The sequence below is a fragment of the Vicugna pacos genome, chromosome 21 (assembly GCF_048564905.1).
Source record: "Vicugna pacos chromosome 21, VicPac4, whole genome shotgun sequence".
NCBI classification, from domain to species: domain Eukaryota; kingdom Metazoa; phylum Chordata; class Mammalia; order Artiodactyla; family Camelidae; genus Vicugna; species Vicugna pacos.
In genome coordinates this window covers 7,246,606-7,267,254 of record NC_133007.1, presented here as the reverse complement: position 1 = coordinate 7,267,254, position 20,649 = coordinate 7,246,606, and the positions used below count along the sequence as shown (strand labels likewise).

The following is a 20,649-nucleotide window of genomic DNA, read 5'->3' as shown; positions in this document are numbered from 1 at the left end:
GTGTTACAGAGAACTGCTTGGTGTGAGAAAAACCCCCACACATTTGGTGACCAGAAGTGAAGTGTGGTAGTAGTGAGAGGATAAAGCAGTAACACATGGAGTGCATTTTTTCTTTAGAAGGAGGCATGTTTAAGGACAAGGTGTATATGGGAAATTTCTGTACCTTCCTCTCAATTTTGCTGTGAACCTAAAAGTGCTCTAAAGGTGTTAATCAACTATTTGTCATTGAGTCTACTTCTTGGGTATCTATCTTGTTTCATTGCTCTATACACCTATCCTTATACCAATATCACAATGCCTTGATTTCTGTAACTTTATGGTTAAAGCTTGAATTCAGGCAGAATTGGTCCTCTAACTTTGTTCTTCTTTTTCAAAGTTGTTTTGGCTATTCTGGGTCCTGCTCCTATTCATTATCACTTTTAGAATCAATTTGTAAACTTTTACAAAAAGTACTGCTAGAATTTTGACTGGAATTGCACTGAATCTATAGATTAATTTGGGGAGAATGGCTAGCCTGACAATATCAAGTCTTTTGATCCACGAATAGCAGTATCTCTCTCCATTTAATTAGATTTCTCTTAATTTCTCTCAGCAGTGTTATGGAGTATTCAGCATATAAATTGTGCACTTATTTTTAATTTATCCCTAGGAATTTCATGTGTTTTTTTTTTTAACATTTTTTGAGCTATAGTCTTTTTACAATGTTGTGTCAAATTCCAGTGTAGAGCACAAGTTTTTGGTTATACACGAACATACATACATTCATTGTCACATTCTCTTTTGCTGTGAGCCACCATAAGATTCATGTGGGTTTTTTTTGAGGCTACTATAAATGGTATTTAAAAAAAATTCATTTTCCAATTGGTTCACTATAAGTGTAAAGAAAAACAATTCATCTTTGTATACCGACCTTGTGTTTTCAATCTTCAATTTCCAATTGTCTGTTATATGTATAGAAATATATGTGTAAGAATATGGTTGATTTTTGTATATCGATTTTGTATCCTACAAACTTGTGGAACTCACTTATTAATTCTAAAAGTTTTTTTTTTAAAGATTCTTTGGGGTCTTCAACATAGGTGGTCATGTCATCTGTGAATAAAGGATGCTTTATTTCTTCCTTTTTAATCTATAAGCCTTTTCTTTCTTTCCTTTCCACTGGCTAGAACTTCTACAATGTTAAATCAAAGTGGAGAGTGGACATCTTTGCCTTGTTCCCAGTCAGAAGGAAAGTATTTAACGTTTCACCATTAAGGAGGATGTCAGCTGTCAATTTCTTCAGGATGAAGAAGTTTCCTTCTATTCTTATTCTGCTGTGTTTTTTTCCCCCAAATCATGAAGGAGGTTGAATATTTCAACAGCTTTTCCTACATATCTGGAGATGGTCATATGTTGCATTTTTGGTTTTGATTTGTCTGATATGGTGAAATACAATGATTTTCAATTGCTGAACCAACCCTGCATTCCTGGGATAAACAGATTTGGTTGTAATTTATGACCCTTTTTGTATATTGCTATGTCCAGCTTGCTAACATTTTATTAAACATTTTTGCACCTACAACCATGAGACATAGTAACTTGTAGTTTTCTTTTCCTCTAGGGTGTTTTTCTGGTTTTGATATTAGGGTAATGTTGGTCTCATAGAATGAGTTGGGCAGTGTTCCCTCTTTTATTTTCTGGAAAAGTCTGTGTAGAATTGGTATTATTTCTTCCTTAAATATTTAGTAGAATTCACAGTGACTACATCAGGGCCTGGAGATTTTGTTATGGGAGTTTTCAGCTACAAAACGAATCTCTTTAATAAATATAGGGTTATCTAAGTTCTCTGTTTCTTTTTCTTTTATAATATTCTTTTTTTTTTTTACTGAGTTATAGTCAGTTTACGATGTTGTGTCAATTTCTGGTGTACAGCACAATTTTTCAGTCATACATGAATATACAAATACTCATTTTCATGTTCTTTTTCACCATGATCTACTACAAGATCTTGAATACATTTCCCTGTGCTATACAGTATAAACTTGTTTATCTATTCTATATATACCTGTCAGTATCTACAAATCTTGCTCTATTTCTTTTTGAGAGAACTTCAGTAATTTGTATCTTTTAAGAAGTATGTCCATTTCCTCTAAGTTATCTAGTTTTTTCGTATAAAGTTGTCCATAATGTTCCCTTATTTGCTTCATAGTATCTGTAGGATCTGTGTTGATGTCTCCCTTTCACTTCTGAAATTGGTAATTTGTTTCTTCTTTTTAATTGGTCTGGCTAGAGGTCTATTAGTTTTACCTTTTCTAAGTTTTCCAATGGTTTTGCTGATTTTTCTCATTGATTTTTGGTTTTCTATTTCAATGATTTCTGCTCTGATCTTTATTTCTAAGCTTATCTTGAGCTTAATTTGCTTTTCTTTTTCTATTTTTTTTAAGGTGGAATCATTGATTTGAGACCCTTGTTCTTTTCTAATAAAAGCATTCAGTTGCCCTCTAAGTGCTGCTTTAGCCGCTTCCCACAGGTTTTGATAGGGTGTTTTCACTCAATTCAAAATAGCTTCTTATTTCTCTTGGAATTTCTTCTTTGACCTGTGAGTTATTTAGAAGTGTGTTTAAGTTTCTTACAATTTGGGATTTTCCAGATATGTGTCTTTTATTGATTTCAAATTTAATTCTATGATGTGGAGGCACCAGAACAAACTTTGTATGATTTCTTCTACATTTGTTAAGATTTGTTTCATGGCTTAGAGTATGGTCTATCTTGATAAACGTTCCAAGTGTATTTGAAATAATGTGCATTCTGTTTATTAGTTGTAACGTTCTATAGATGTCATTTAAGTTAAGTTGGTTGGTAGTTATTGTTCAAGTCTTTCATACCCTCGCTGAATTTTTACCTACTTGCTCTATCAATTACTCATTTATTGCTTGATGATGGGTTGTCTTTTCCTCGCTTTTTTTGTGTCACACAATTTTTGACTGAATGTAGAACATCGTGTGTAGGAGGACAGTGGAGGCTGAAGTAAATACTAGTATTTACACCCAGAAATGGGCATGCGTCTTCTTTTGTCATGCATTAGTACGGGTGTTGAGTCAATCTAGTCAGCAACTGAGCTGGATTTGGCTTTGCTGTTGCTATTGATAACTTCAGTGCATCACACACTTCAAATTTCTCCAGCTGTGGGCTGCTGCTACCTTATGCTCAGTGTGTGGCCTAGGTGCCAGAGGGCTTTTTCAGCATTCTCACTGCACCCTCAGCTTTCAGTAGTCTCTGGATGTCTGCCATAGAGGGAGTTTCTCTCTGCGCTCCTCCCGCTCCCTCTTCTATAGACTGCTATTGCTTATTACTCAGTGAGGCTCCTGGTGGGACTGGGACAGAGTTCTTTGTCCTTTTGGGCTGGTCTCAGTCTTAGGCATGCCCTCAGAGGTGGCAATTTCTCAGTGTTCCTGCATCCCCCTTGCCCCACAAAATGTCAGCCAAACTTTGTCTTGTATGAAGGGAAACATGTCGTGAGTGGGAGCTTCCTGTCCTGCCCCAAGAGGCATGGGATCCCTGCTTTGGGTCATTGCAGGGTCCCGAGCCTAGGGGATCCCTGTTCTTCTCCAGCGGCAGACAGGGTTTGCTTTCACTCTTCCTCCAAATGCAGTGGATATCTGGCTGGGCCAAGGGACAGGAGGAGAGGACAGACGTTTTCTGCTCCTCCCCCAGTGGTTTAAGGGTTTTTTTGTGTGTGAAGTAAGGGTCAGGAGACGTGGCAGGGTTTCATGCCTGTGTGCCACTGATGAGTGCTCTCTCTGTCCTCAGTTTCCCTTACAGTGCCCAGTTAATGAAAAAGCGCACAGTGAAAAGTCTTCTTGGGTCTGAGGCTCCCAGTTATTTTACAGTGTCCTACTAACTCAACTTGAAACATTTGTTAATTTTAGCTGTTTACTTCTTAGACCTGCTTTTATGGTGGCTGCATCTTTCTCAGGTGCTCCACCAAAGGTGAAATAGTTGATGTGTCTTGTAGGGTCTTGTCATTCTTTGGAATCCAGTTTACCTAGCTGATGTGCAACTTCTGCTATCTGATGGGTTTAAGAAACGTTTTGATTTTTGTAGATTATCTAGACTTTTCTTCTTGTTAGTGTGGGAGCAATTGTTCTCTTGCAGTTTTCTTTATGTTAAGTGGAAGCAGAACTCTGTGGGGGTTTGGTTTTAAGTGATTTATTAGTAACATTTCTTCTTTTGCACTCTGTTGGTACTCAGGTAAAGACAAAGTGGTTTCTATGGCTCCCTTGACTGCCTTCTCTTCCCTGGTGGGTGCTTCTTGTTCAGTGCTCCCTGGTTAATTTCTGTGAAGTGGGCATAGAGCCAACAGCCAAAACCAGGTTGTGGTAAGTTATACATTTGGGACAGCTGCGGCGATTCTTTATATTAACCATCCTGACAAACTGAGGCACCAAACTCTAACCCATAACAGCATAGGCGCAGAGGTGGTTCTAAGAGGACAGAGGTGGAAGGCAGGAATGTTTCCGAGCCCAAATCAGACAGTTTGGGAATCCTATCTCTCTGCCTTCAGAGGTGTGGGATTTCTTAGAAGGCTATTAAGATTACAAATGTAATTAATATTTGATGAATAAATGAATAGTGAGTAGAAGTAAAAGGTACAGGAAGGCAAATGTGCCTATTTTAATCCTGGGATAGGCGTTAATGAGCTGAGATCATATTTTGGGTATGCCTCAGGCAGGGAGGAAGGTGGAGACAGGATATCTACCGAGACCCAGCATCCAATGGAACATATTTAGGATCGAGCATGCCTTCAAGAGTTTAAAATTATCTCCCCCAATAATATAATAAACATTTTTATTTTACATTTTTGAAAGGTTTTACCATGAATCACTGCATACTAAATTAGATTCCAGTGGAAGACAGTCCTGTACAAAATACAACAAAGTTGAAGGTGCACTGCCTAGTACCAAGTAGCTGTGAAAGAGGATATTTATCCTGCGTACAACTAGCTAAATGACATTTATATTTTGAGGAATAATCATTTAACCTTTTCCCCACAGTTATTAGTCACAATTTATTGTGAAAAACACTTGGTTAGGTTTTAAAATTGGAACTTTTAGAGCAGTATCAGAAGAATAAATTGCTCACTGTATAAATCTGTAATACTGGATAATAACTTCCATGGTCTGTCAGATCACACTTTGCTCAAATATGATCCAACAGTGGAGACTACTAATCATGAAGATCAAGGCTAAGTAGATGTGGACTGTGGCTGAGGACATAAGCTGGCCATCTCAGACAAAGGGGTGTTAATTTCATGTAATCTGCATGACGAAGTCACCCTTCCAGCAGTGAGACACGATATAATCTATGAGCACTAAGCTAGGAATGGAACGTAAATTTTTAAGTTTCACATCTAGAGGACTATAGCCAGCCAGCTGAAAATGGGCTTAATTGGGCTGTACAACAATCTCCTAACCTAACAAACGTAGATGAAATTTTAGTTCAAGTGTAACCATAAAGTGAGATTTAAATTTGGAATTCAAGGGCTGCAAAACCATACTTAAGAGTGAGGGATATGGTACCTAAAAGGAAAGGAGTTTTATTAACAAAAGCCTGGGGTTTATGCAAAGGCAGACTATATGAGAGCATAAGCAATTGGGAAGTTGTAGTAGAGAGAAAAAAAGGACAAGAAGAGAAAGACTGATTTAAGGGACAAGGGGAAACCACATAGGTGAATTTTACCCTGGTGTGAGGAGGGCACTTGCAGTGCCTCTTGGAGATTCACTGTTGATAGGCATCGATTATGTTTACGCTTAGCACAGAGCCTACTGGCACGTGTAGGTGCCCAACAGTTTTTGAGAATATATGCTGTGTGCCCCCAATTAGATGGTAAGCTATTTGATTATATGCTTTTCTATATTCTCCTCTTCATCTAGCACAATATCGGGAACTTCGTATTTGCTTATAATTCATTAGTTAATTGATTCCTCTGCCTTCAGCATCTTCAGCGAAGCACAATTCACAAGGCAGCATTGTCTTTCAGAAGTGTGTGAGCTGCCCACCCCCTCGAAGTAGACAAAGACAGAGAAGATGAGAGTGGAGGAGAAGGTAAAGGGTGCTAACATTTTACCAAATTAATGAGGGGATACTGGTGCCCACAATGTGCTGGGAAATACAAAAACGGTCATAAGCCCATCTCGGAAAAGCCTGAGCAAGTCTATAGGGATTAGAGCAGTTGCTGAATTTATGGTACCCTGGGAACCTCTATTTGTCAAGTGCCATAGAGGCAGCCCTGACACTGGCACAGGTGAAGATGAATTTTCATTCAGAGCAGTGAGGCTTCTGACTCCATTAATCCTCAGGGTTTTGATGATGAATTTCTTTCTTTTTTATTTTATTTATTTTCACTCTAATGCCTCCTCCCACTGCCCTGTAACAGTGTGCAAGGAACAGAACAGATGGTGCTTTACGTGGAAGATCGAGGGCTCATGAGGATACAAAGCCTACCCACTCTGAAATCACATGACTGCACGTGCAAGGAAAAGCCTTGATTTCCCCAGGGAGACACAGATGCAATGATGTTAGTATTCCCAGTGGAGTGGGGGGTGGAGAAGGCTAACAGGCCATTTACAAGGAAGACCACACTTATAGTAATATACTCTTCAGTAAGGACCATGTTTAATCACAAAATAACAGGAGGACTGATATCTGAAGATTCAAAAACACCAAAGTAAAACAGGGGCAAATAAAGGTTTTAGTGAGCTGCTATCCATGCAAAGCGCATTTAGAATGAACTAGTAAGGACATACAGTAGTAGCTAACACTGGCCTCTAGTTAACCTGCCATTGGCTATGACCCAGTTTTAATCGGAAGAAGCCAGGATTTACAACCTGCTTAAGGATGGAGTTTGACAACTGCTATAATCAGAAGAGCTGTCAACACAAGGACAGCTGTCAAGCCAAACCGTAATTCATAAAACAGCTAAGCCCCCAAACATCCCCAGCACTGTCTGCAATCACTGGATTTAACTATACATATAGTCTTATGAAAGTTCTAAGGATAGGTTAAGGGTTCTCAAATCAAATAAAATCAACAAATAACTACCGAGTGCCTATTAAATAAACAAGGTTGAATAATATTAAGTGACTAAATGGATAAAATACACCCAGCAGAGACTCTGGCATATAGCAGGTGCTTAATAAACGATAACTGTTATTATTATTACATCCAAACTCTGTTTTGATGACCTTAAAATCTGGTAAAAGTCTAGTGATCAAATAAAAAATATCTAAATTAAAAATGAATCATATCTATAAGTCATTATTATGTTAAAATATTAATTTCATGAAATTTTCCTGGGTTGTCAGACTGTTTCAGTTTTACGTATTTGTAATGCCAAAACTTCTAGTAATAATATTATTTGAGTGTTTAATTATCTTGATTATAACACATATGGCATTTGTTTTGTTCTTTCTACAGTGAATAAAATAATCTGAGAGACAGAAATAGAGATCATTTTACTAGATCAATTTTGGGCAGGATTCCTGAATTCAGGAATAACTTTTATGATTGTCTAAGCTCTCAGTGAACAGAAACAGAAATATAAAGGCACACGGATGGACACAGGTATTGATATATGTGTTTACTCATAAGTATAGTTTTGAAAAATAGCCTGACTCACTGACCCAGGTGACCGATGATAAGGGATTTTCATTTATTTTAGTTCTATAGAAGACTATCTTCCACAAAATAATGTCTGCTTTAAAAGGATACCCGGATGAAAAAAAATGTGGAAAAAAAAAGGCTAGCAGGATGGTAATTATTAATGAAGTTATGAAAAGAGGACTGGAAGTGGAATCAGAAGACGTGGACAAGTGTCCGAGCTCTGCTACCTACAACCTGTGTCACCCTGTCAAGCTTATGCTACCTCTCTGGACTTCAGTTTTTTATTTTGCAACTGTAGGAAAACAAGGCCTAGCTCAGACATTTGTTGGAAAGGTTAAAAGATTATATATATGAGAAACCGTAACACCAAATCTTATGTCTGTCCAGGTTTTGATCTGTGTGTGTGTGTGTAAACTTTATATTAGAGTACAAAATACATTCAGAAGAGTACCAAAATCCTGAATATAGATTTTCTTAAGATAAATTTATCCATGTAACTAGCACACAGGTCAAGAATCAGATCATTAGAATCTCAGAAGCACCCTTGCCCTGGTAATCCCTTCCAAATGCTACCTACCCAGTTCCCAAGGTAACCATTATCCTGTCTGCTAATGCTGGAGACAAGTTTTTCCTATTTTTGACCTTTATGTAAATGGAAGCATATGGTACATGCTCTTGTGTCTGGCACCTTGAAATCAGTATGTTTGTGAGATTCATCCAAGTTGTTGCATGTAGTTGTAGTTCCTTCTCATTGCTGTATAGTATTCCACTGCGTTAATACCTTACACTGAGCAGATCTCATAATTCCTGAATCTGAAGATGCTAATGTTTTATCAATTATGGAAATATCAGTAAATATCTTTAAATACTGATTCTTCCCTCATTTCTCATTCTGGAATTCCTATTTTAAAATGTTGGACTTCCTCATTTTACACTTAATGTCTCTTACAATTCTATTTCTTTATCTTTCTGTGCTGCCTTTTAGAATGGCCTTTCCGTTCATTTTTTTTTTAACTTGTCCAATTCTGCACTTTAACCTATTCATTGTAAGATTTCTGTATTTTTTTATTTATTGCAGTTTCCATTTGATTCTCTTTCAAATCTGCCTGTTCTTTTTTGGAGTGTCCTGTTCTTATGTTTTCATTCCTTGATTTTACATAGACTTCTCTGATAATTTCTATCTAATAGTTTTACTTAAATTCCTTAAGCCTAATCTGTGGTTTACTATGTCTGCTGATACTCACTCAAATGTATTTTGTAATTTTGGATTGTGAGCTCATTTTCAGCAGAGCTTTTTTCTGTAGGAATTATGTACTGTGTTGGTTGAGGATGTGTCTCTCAAAAGAAGTTTAGCATATGCTTCTGCTAAATCCTTTAGGAGTAACCAGCCCCGTATTCTTATTATGTTAATTTTTCAACTTGAGAATTTCTGAAACAGTCAGAGAGAGTATAAATGTAAACCCCAAACTTGCATAAGGTGGAGTTTTTATTTTCTACCTAGATTCTGGTCTGTGGCAAATAAGCTTGTTTTCCTGCCTTATACTAGTGTGTCAACTTTTTCTAATCTAATCTAATTTCCCCCCTCTACTGAGGATGTAGTCCTTTGAAGGTCCTGGCTTATGCACAGGGTCTCAGTTCCAACTCCCCATTACTCCTGGCTCAAGAAGCATTATTTCCAGAGTTTGCTGGCATTGAAACCTAAGCCCATAGTTTTCCCAGATGAGACACAATGTTAACTCACACTCTATCACTTATGGTTATTACGGCCTTGTTTATTGGGTGGGAGGTGAAGACATCTCTTACCTTAAAAAGGATGTTTGGTATAATTTATCCAGCAAATAGTAGGTGCTCATTAAGTATTTGGTGAATGAATAAAATATAATTAGGAAATTAAGTCATATTTATAGTACTAATAGAGCCTATGATATTTAGATTGAAAACAATTGTAAATTTAATTTTCAAATAGCTAATAAATGCATATGGGTCCTGATATAGAAGTTATTTAAGGGTTTATAGGATAAAACTTCTACCCTATGCTTTTATTCTAGCTTCACAGTTCCTCTTTCCTTGGGCAACCAACATTAGCTTTCTGTGTATCCTTCCAGAGATATCTTACACATTTACTAGCAAATGTGTACATATTTATGGCAGCAGAGTATATACACTGTTCTGGGCCTTAATCCTTTCACTTAACAATATATCTTGGAGATTTTTCCATCAGTACATAAAGATAATACAGCTTATTTGGAAGACAGTCAGAAAGAGCTCCAAAAAAAAAAAAAATCCCCAACCCTGTTGCTGTCTAGAAATAAGTTGTACCCATATCAAACTTAAATGGACGCACTCCCACATCCATGAAGGCATTAACCCCTAGGTTAACTAGGGATGACGGAGGGACCCATCTACCTTCTCAAGGGCACATTTAGTCTGGTTTCGCTGTTTCTACAGCTTCTGGATGGAGGAATGAAAGGAAAACACAACACATGCCACAGAGAAGGCACTAAAAAACATCTGAGTGAGTGGATGAAAGAAGGAACAAGGGGACAGAAATAAGAACCGATGTGGCATGGCACGTGGCTACGCTGGCGGAGTCGTCTTTCTAAGCAGAGCAGTGAACTCTAGACTTCACAGCACATATTTTGGAGAAACAGAAAGTTTGCTTCTTGAAGCCAGGCATCAGGAAGAAAGCGCAGTCCTGAAATTTATGCTGAAGGCCTCACAATCACTGTGAAGAGTTTATTGTTTCTCCTTTTTGATTATGTATGGTTGTTTGACCTATGCCTGGTTTAAGCAGCTATAAAGATGGCTGAGAAAAGTTTTTCCCTGGGTCGAAAACTAGGGCTTAGAACAGCGAGCTCTTGGTGATGTTAGAGGAGCTGTATGACAGAGTTATCATATAAGCGTGTGAGGAGTGAGAGATGTGAGTGCTGTGGAAGGTGGCATGGGAAGGCATTCATTTTTCTTTCCTTTCCTAGTAAACCTAGAGATAGGGGCTTGAATTTCTGGCTCCATTAGGTAAGTTTACTAACTTTTTTGAGTTCTGGTTTTCTCATTTATAAACTGGGGAAAACAATAACTACTTCTGAGAGCTGTTTATAAAAAGGAGCCTAAAGATTACCTGTGTACTTTATTATATATGCACATTTTTAATGATATACCTTTCAAAGGCATTTGGTAACATAAAATACATATGTATGCATATATATGTGTATATATATGTGTGATTTAAATGAACTATTTTAAGTATGGCATAAAGAGGAATATAAAGGCTAATAAGACAAGTATTTGGTTATTACAAATAATGCTGCAACACATGTTCTTAACCATGTCTCATTATATACACATTGGGGACTATTTCTAGGGTATATACTAAAATGAAATTGCTGGGTTGTACGGTATGCGTACCTTTAACTTCCCGAGATCTTGCTAAATTCATCTCCAAAGTGACTGCAACAGTTAGCACTCCCACATTAACCAGGCATGAGAGTTCTTGTTCCTCTACAACCTAATACTAATGTTTGTAGATGTTAACATATTGCCAGTCTGACCAGTGTGAAGGTTTATCTAAATGTTTTAATCTGCATTCCCTGATTATTGTTGGGAGACAATTTTCTGAGGGACTTTCATGTTTCTGCACCCCTTGTGAGCAGAAGTAATGGAAGCTTTTCAAAGATGTTTGTGTAATGAACAGCCTTGGACAACAGAGGTAGTATTTCCTTCCACAGTAGAGGCCAGGTTTGTTTATTGTCCAGTAAAATAAGATATGTGTTTCCCCAGGGCAAATGATGAACAGGTCTCCTGGCAGCTCATTATGAAAGACTGGAGTTCCCTAAGCCTAGAATTCCTAAGCTATGACACACTGTGTGTGCAGGACCTTCCTGGTCTTGTCTTTGTAGCTCCTGTGCGACTCAAGGGGAAATGACACAAACATGAAGCTCATGCTGCTTGCTGTGCTGTGAATAACAGTCTTTTGTCTCTGACCCAGGAGTTTCGTGTCTCTTGCCAACATCCATAAAACTGTCAGGCTAGCTTGTTAGCCTGCAAGCAGAGTATAATCTCAGACTGTCCATAGTTCTTGAAAGTTACTGGTGAGGGTGAGCATCTTTTCTTGTTTATCAGTTATTCAGTTCTTCTCATTTGTGAGTTGACTGTTTTTTGGGGTTGATTTTTCTATTTGATTGTCTTCCTTATGGACTGGGTAGATGTTCTTGATATATTCTGGTTTAAATATTGATGGCTGTGTTTTATTCAACCATATTCACACTCAAGTAGAATAAAAGCAAGAATACTTTTTCTAAAATTTACAAAATACTTCAATTTCTTTTATTTCATTGAAATTACCTGGTAGCTTTTAAGAGCCATATTATTTCCATTTTACAGATTATCCTCTATTTTACAGATTACTTACGTGAAGATTACTTAACTAGGCTAATCAGTTAGTAGGGAAAATAAATTTGAAAATCACACCTATTTTTCTTCACTTCAATTACACCAAGAAACTATTTCTTATAGGAGAGATCCCGGCTCCTAAGTGACAGTGATTATCATCTTAGTTGTCACTGATAGTAACAGGAATGAAACAATGTATTTTCAAAAGGGGGTTGGAGGAGTCTCCATTTCTGTTGATGTATAGAAATGCTCAATGTACTATCGTGTGCCCATAAGAATTTTAATATATCTCCAAGTTTAGAGGTAATTAATTTATTTTTTAAATAAAAAGTTGCTGTATCTCTGCTACTGGCTAGGCATTTTTTTCAAGCACTATATGGGGCTGGACAAAGTTGAGGTAAACAAATAGAGAAAAGTCAAATATAATTAGTAATAATTTTAAAACATCTTACCATAATGTAGAGCTGTTTGACCTTCATTGTCCTATAACAGAAAAAAATAATATCTTTTAGAAGTCTGAGTTATTGCAAAAGTATGAAAGTACATAAGCAAATATATGTAAATATGTTATAGTACTACGCTATAGTAAATGTATCTGATGTACCAAAGTTCCATAGGCTTATCAGATACAGGAAAAGAAGTCAGTTCTGATTCAGCAATCCCACTTCTGGGTATATATCCAGAGGGAACTCTAACTCAAAAAGATACATGCACCCCAATGTTCAAAGCAGCACTATATACAATAGCCAAGACATGGAAGCAACCTAAATGTCCACTGACAGATGACTGGATAAAGAAGTTGTGGTGTGTTTATACAATGGAATACTATTCAGGCATAAAAAGAATAAAATGCCATTTGCAGCAACATGGATGGACCTAGAGATGGTCATTCTAAGCGAAGCCAGAAAGAGAAAGAAAAATACCATATGATATCACTTGTATGTGGAATCTGAAAAAAAAAAGGACACTATGAACTCATCTACAAAATAGAAACAGACTTGCAGACATAGTAAACAATCTTATGGTTATTGGGGAAAGAGGGTGGGAAGGGATAAATTTGGGAGTTTGAGATTTACAAATGTTAGCCTCTATATATAAAAATAGATTTAAAAAAGTCTCTGCTGTATAGTACAGGGAACTATGTTCAATATTTTGTAATAATCTTTAATGAAAAAGAATACGAAAATGAATATATGTATGTATATGCATGATTGGGACATTGTGCTGTACACCAGAAACTGATACACTGTACCTGACTGTACTTCAAAGAAAAGAAAAAGTCAGTTCTTTGAGCCCCACAGTAACTTTTTAAAATATATAACTACATATAATTTTAATTAGCTTTAAGGTAAAATAATTCTATTTGATTAATATTTCCTTATGTAGAAGTGTCCTTAAATTAGTGTTTTCTTTTAATTCATTTTTTTTATTGAGTTATAGTCAGTTTACAATGTTGTGCCGATTTCTGTTATACAGCACAGTTTTTCAGTCATACATGAAAATATATATGTATTCGTTTTCATATTCTTTTTCACCGTGAGCTACTACAAGATCTTGAATGTATTTCCCTGTACTATACAGTATGAACTTATTTATCTATTCTATATATACCTGTCAGTATCTATAAATCTCGAACTCCCAGTCTGTCCCTACCCACTCCCCTCCCCCGTGGCAACCACAAGTTTGTATTCTATGTCTGTCCCACAGTAACTTTTGACCAAGCTCTCCCTCTTGGAGAAAAGGAGAATGTTGAATGCTAACTTGTGCACTGAAGCAGCTACAGTTAGGGTGACAGGGTGACAGGGTGACAGGATGACCGGATTTGCAGATGTTAAACCAAAAGAAATCCCTTAAAATGAGGCAGTTTGATAACCCAATTAGTGGCAGAAAACTGACTCTATATATCATTTATCTTGGCTGGTATTATAATGTTTTTTCTCTAAGCACATCCCCAAATCTATCTAAGAAGACTATGATTTATAGTAAGAATTAGTAGCGTTTTAATTCCTTTTCAAAGATTCACAAATTCCAGGATTATAATATTAGGTTTCCTATTCATATCAAATATCATAAAGAAATGTGATTTCAGAGCACACAGACTCCTACAAGTTGTTAAGAAAGTCAAAAACTCAGGAAACTCCAACAGTTCAGTTAATTTTTTTGTTCTTTTAAAACAAAGGTATTCTAACTAATTATAGCACTGATGAGTACTTTTTAGTAATGCTACTTCTTAAGCTGAGAGCAGGTGATCACATCACATGAGCAGCACACAATCAGGATTAAGTACAGGTGAAAAGTAGAACTTAGTAATTAACTTGATCTGCACTTGGTACGTGCATGGCCATTATTAAGCCCCTGGTAATTAAGAATAAATGCTTAACCATTGCTGTGAATAACTGAGAGAGCGTGGTATTGTGACATAAATCAACGACTCTGGGCACGCCATATCTACCTTTCCCACTTCCTAAAAGCTGAATGTGGGGGCTGGCTCCCAGAACGTTTTGGCTGTGGTTCTATTTAATCTCCTAGAGAGAAACGCAAAAAGCTGCCACAGAGAGCCTATTTTCTGGTTCAGACAGGTAGTAAGAAAAAAGCCATTCCTTGAGGGCTTTTTAACACCTAGAGAAGCTTGGCAGGGGTGGGGGTAGGGAGACAATCTTGAGACAATACAGTTTAATTAAACTGTTTTCCTATCAGGGAATGGGAGTTCTCACTGGAGTTGGAGGTCAGGAGTGGGTGGGGGGTGGAGGTATGGAAGAAGTGATTTTGAGGAACCCTGTGAGTGCGGCAGACTTAGCTGAGGTGCAGCAGGGGCTGCGTCTGGGATGCCCACTACACATCATAAGGATAATACACTCTATGGGGAATAAAGGATGGAAAGCAGCACCAGGAAGCCGGGAAGGTGAGGGATCATTTTTGCCTACTTCTTTCTTCTATTTTTTGATACAGCCCCTACTTTTCTTCTAGCTCCTTTTTGCCTTGTCCTGCCCTTGACTTCAAGGACAGGTAGGGGAAGAGAGCTGTGGCAGCTACAGCGAACAGGATCCAAGTGGTGATTATGTGGGGCAGCACAACAATGTGATGTGCTCCGGAGTGGTCTCACTTGCCTGGCTATGGCCAAGGGCAGTTCTGAAAGGACTGCGCTACCTGTTATGACTTTAGACTCATATCTGCTTTGCTAGTTTCCAAAGAGAGAGAGAGAGAGAGAGAGAGAGAGAGAGAGAGAGAGAGAGAGAGAGAGAGAGAGAGAGAGAGAGAGAGTGTGTGTGTGTGTGTGTGTGTGTGTGTGTGTGTGTGTGTGTGTGTGTACGCGCGCACATAGCTGATGAGCTTATACACTCACATTTAAAGTTTAAATGCTCAGCAACAGAAAGCAATTTCAGAAAGGGCTTAATCTATTGCAATTTCAGGACTCTAACTCAGGCATCCATCATGCAAAGTCGTATCTTCCACAATTATCCATCTTTAGAAAGCAGAGCTCTCTCGCTGTTTGTGCATAACTTTCTTGTTTAATCACTGTGTTCGTATATACTTGAAGTTCAGTTTTGTTCAGTTTGTAATTGCTTATCTTCACTAGGGAGGTGGAAGCAAAATTCATTTTTTTAATCGATTTTACCAATGAATACTAAATCTTTATCTCCAGCCCAATTGTCAATTAATTACTTAAAAATATTTACTGAAGTCCTATTATGGCCCAGGCACTGTTCTAGGCACTGGGGATACAACAGTGAGCAAGTCAGTGGAGGTCCCTGATGTTATAAATCTTACATTCTAGTGGTAGGGGACATAATAAGCAAAATAGTCTATTTAATGATAGGCAGTGATCAGTGCTCTTAAAAAAAAAGGTATAATAAGAGTCTAGAGTGATGTGGGGTGCTACTTTAGAAAGAAAGAAAAGACTCTATGAGAAAGTATGTATACCCAGAGAACTGAGGAAGACTCTAAGGTAGCCATGTAACCCCAGCTGAGCAAATCAATGCACGCACCATCTTCCTGACCTAAAAGTAAGCATGTCACTCAAGCCAAGCCAATTAGAGTTTTCTCTCAGGATTTAAAAAATGGAGCTAGGGGATAGAAGTGTGTGCCAAAGAAGGTCCCTTCCTCTATGCTCAAAAGAAAATGGTATAGTGGATAAGAGAGACACAAAAGGACAAATATTGTACTATTCCACTTACATGAATTACTTAGAGTAGTCAAAGTCATAGAGACAGAAAATGGAATAGCGGTTACGAGGGGCTGGGGGAGGGAGGAATGTGAAGTTATTGTTTAGTCGGTACAGAATTTCAGTTTGGGATGGGGAAATGTTCTGGGGATGGATAGTGGTGATGGCTGCACAACAGTGTGAATGAACTTAGTGCCACTGACCTGTACACTTAAAAATGGTTAAAGTAGTTAATTTTATTTCATGTATATTTTAGCACAATTTTTTGAAAAGGAAAAGACATGAGCCAAAAACCACAAGTGATACTGTTCTCCACTCCTTGGCAAGAACTGGTCTGCGGTAGGAGAGAATGAAGTATTCACAAAGGAAAAAGCAGCAGTGACAGAGCGAGAGAGGATGAGAGCCTTCAGTTCTTGTTATTCCAACCATTCCCATACCCTTCTTGGTCAGGCAAGCCAACAACATACTCCTTAGACAAATGAGATCTTTTTGTCACTTGCAAACAACAGTCCTGACTGATACACATGGCAATTTATGACCCAAGCCTCGGTCATCTTCCTCCCAATTTTGTGACTGCCAACTCCAAATAAGAATACCTATCTGCTCTGAACACTATACACACATATATACATACAATGGAATACTACTCGGCCATAAAAAGAATAAAATAATGCCATTTGCTGCAATATGGATGGAACTGGAGACTGTCATTCTAGGTGAAGTAAGCCAGAAAGAGAAAGAAAAATACCATATGATATCACTTATATGTGGAATCTAAAAAAAAGACACAAATGAACATATTTACAAAACAGAAACAGACTCACAGGCATAGAAAACAAATTAATGGTTATCAGTGGGGGAAGGGGGTGGGAGGGAATAAAATTGGGAGTTTGAGATTTGCAGATACTAACTACTATGTATAACATAGATAAACAACAAGTTTCTTCTGTATACAGGGAACTATGTTCAATATCTTGTAGTAATCTATAATGAAAAAGAATATGAAAAGGAATATATGTATGTATATGTATAAATGAAACATTTGTACACCAGAAATTGACAGAACATTGTAACTGTACTTCAATTAAAAAAAAAAAGAATACCTATCTGGACTCCTCAGCTGTAAATGCTCTTCACTCTGCTTGAAAATGATCCTCCAAACTTATAGTGTCTTACTCTTTTCTCAGGTTTTAAAGTTCATCTTTGATATATTTGAGCATTTTAAGTAGACTTACAGTCCCTATATTTCTTTTATTTGAGCTCAGAAAGAGGAGGTGGTGCAGTGTTACACGTGATGTTTGTTGTGCTGTCTGAGATTTGCATATTGTTGATTGCTTCTTGTGTGCTTTATAATTTTGGACTGTAAATTCATTTTAAGTGGAGTTTTATCTGTGAGAAATTCTCTGCTGTGTTTCCTGGATTGAGATTCTGTCCCTCCAGAATGATTCTGCTCCTCCAGAATGATTCTGCCCCTCCAGAATGATTCTGCTTTTTTGTTTCTGCCAGGCACCACAGAGATATTCTCAGTCTGAGACTCCTAAGGTGATTTCTCAGCTTGGGAATTTTTGAACACTTCAGTTAAATGCAAATTTAAAAAGGGCAAACCTCTCTCCCATCCCACCTCCCACTCCTAGGCTTGAAGCACAGGCCAAGAAAAACTCTCCATGTCAACTGTGTACTGGAGGATAGATTTTTTATGTCTACTTTTTCCCTGATGGTGGTTGCTGTTTTTTGAGATCTCTACTTCATGGGTACTGAGACTGGCAAATCCTTTCACGGCAACCAAGTGTTGGTTTACACTTAACACTTTCTTTTTTGTGTTTGTTTGCTTTTTTGTTTTTGTTTTGTTTTGTTTGTTTGTTTTTAACATTTTTATTGATTTATAATCATTTTACAGTGTTGTGTCAAATTCCAGTGTAGAGTACAATTTTTCAGCTATACATGAACATACATATATTCATTGTCACATTTTTTTCTCTGTGAGCTACCATAAGATCTTGTGTATATTTCCCTGTGCTATACAGTATAATCTTATTTATCTATTCTACATTTTGAAATCCCAGTCTATCCCTTCCCACCCCCCGCCCCCTTGGCAACCACAAGTTTGTATTCTATGTCTATGAGTCTGTTTCTGTTTTGTATTTATGTTTTGTTTTTTTTAAGATTCCACATATGAGCGATCTCCTATGGTATTTTCCTTTCTCTTTCTGGCTTACTTCACTTAGAATGACATTCTCCAGGAGCATCTGTGTTGCTGCAAATGGCATTATGTTGTCATACAACTTAATAAGAAAAAAACAAACAACCCAATCCAAAAATGGGCAGAAGACCTAAACAAGCAATTCTCCAAGGAAGACATACAAATGATCAACAGGCATGTGAAAAAACGCTCAGTATCACTAATTATCAGAGAAATGCAAATCAAAACTACAATGAGGTATCACCTCACACCAGTCAGAATGGCCATCATTCAAAAGTCCACAAATGACAAATGCTGGAGAGGCTGTGGAGAAAAGGGAACCCTCCTACACTGCTGGTGGGAATGTAGTTTGGCACAGCCACTGTGGAAAACAGTATGGAGATTTCTCAAAAGACTAGGAATAGACTTACCATATGACCCAGGAATCCCACTCCTGGGCATATATCCAGAAGGAACCCTACTCCAAAATGACACCTGCACCCCAATGTTCATAGCAGCACTATTTACAATAGTCAAGACACGGAAACAACCTAAAATGTCCATCAACAGATGACTGGATAAAGAAGATGTGGTGTATTTATACAATGGAATACTATTCAGCCACAAAAACCGACAACATAACGCCATTTGCAGCACTTTCTTTTTAAAACTTTGGGCATTTTAAGACTTTAAGGCTTACTACTTTGTTTCTTAGCTGTGTTTGTTTTGGATCTTGAAGAGCTATCTTGCTTTCTGAGAGGCAAGAATATACAATGGAGAAAAGACAGTCTCTTCAATAAGTGGTGCTGGGAAAACTGGACAGCTACGTGTAAAAGAAAGAAATTAGAACATTTTCTAACACCATATACAAAAATAAATCAAAATGATTGAAGACCTAAGGTAAGACTAGAAACTATAAAAGTCCTAGAGGAAAACAGGCAGAATACTCTTTGATACAAATCGTAGCGGTAATTTTTTGGATCTGTCTCCTAAAGCAAAGGAAGTTAAGAGTAAAAATGAACAGATGGGATCTAGTTAAACTTAAAAGATTTTGCACAGCAAAGGAAACCACTGACAAAATGAAAAGATAACCTACTGAACAGGAGAAAATATTTGCAAATGATATGACTGATGAGGGGTTAATATCCAAAATATATAAACAGCTTATACAACAAAAAGCAAACAACCCAATTAAAAGTGGGCAGAAGATCTGAGCAGACATTTTTCCAAAGAGGAAGTGCATATGGCTGACAGGTACATGAAAAGATGCTCAACATCACTAATCACCAGGGAAAGGCAAATCAAACCTGCCTAACTTTCTAATCTGATCACAAAATATTGTTCTTCCTGCTCTTCACATGGCCGGCTCCTTCCTTCAAGTCCCAGCCTGCCATTTATGTAGAGGAAGTCCTCCTTGACTACTTGGTTCAAAGAAGTCGTCTCCTACTGTTACTCTTCAGTTCAATAGTCTAGTTGCTTCTCTAACAGCATTTATTACAATTTATAGTTAAAAATGTATTTATCTGTTATTTTAATTTGCTTATGATTATAAGGTTAGGAACGACATCTGACATTTTGGCTGTTATATTCTTAGCACCTAGCAGGGAGTTTGGTACACAGTAGCACTCAATCATTTTACTAAGTGAACGAATAAACCAATCATACATTTGTACAAATATTTATTCACCAAGGATGTTCACTACATTCATTATTAACAGATATTTACTGAGTACCTCCTATGTGACAGGCACTGTTCAAAGTGCAATAAAAAAAAACAGACAAAAATCTCTACCTATTTTTAGAGGAGATGGATACAGAAAGTAAACTAAGTAAAATACGTAATAGTTTAGATGATGATAAAGCTATTGAGAAAAATAAAGCAGGAAAGAATCAGGAACACTGCAGGCAGGGTAGGCCTCAGTGGAAAGATTACTGAGAGACACCTGAAGGCAGTGAGGAACAAGCTGTCTGAGTATCTAGGGGAAAAGCAACAGAGGGGGCAAGATGAGAAAGTACAAGGCCCTGAGATGGTTCTGTGCCTGCCATGTTTCAGGGACCAAAAAGAGGCCAGCGTGTGGCTGGGCCAAGTGAGCAAATTAGACTGGTAATAGAAGATGAGGTCTGAGAGTTTTGAGGGGCAGATGGCATAGGGCCTTGTAAGCCATTGTAAGGATTTTGGCTGTTATTCTGAATTCAATGGGAGGTCACTGGAAGGTTCTGAGCAGAGAAGTAACTTACCTTCATTTATGGGTTAGGAGGACCACTCTGGCTGCCAAAT

The 20,649-nt window shown here is 37.6% G+C and overlaps 1 protein-coding gene across 1 annotated transcript in view; it reads right to left on the bottom strand.

Annotated features, from left to right (window-relative positions):
- The window catches only part of ACBD6 (acyl-CoA binding domain containing 6), a 156,931-nt gene that overhangs the window by 9,786 nt on the left and 126,496 nt on the right, over positions 1-20,649 (bottom strand). Inside the window, exon 7 of the mRNA XM_006211792.4 lies at positions 12,483-12,513. Within this exon, the coding sequence (XP_006211854.1) occupies positions 12,483-12,513 (31 nt within the window). The remainder of the gene's footprint in view (positions 1-12,482; positions 12,514-20,649) is intronic.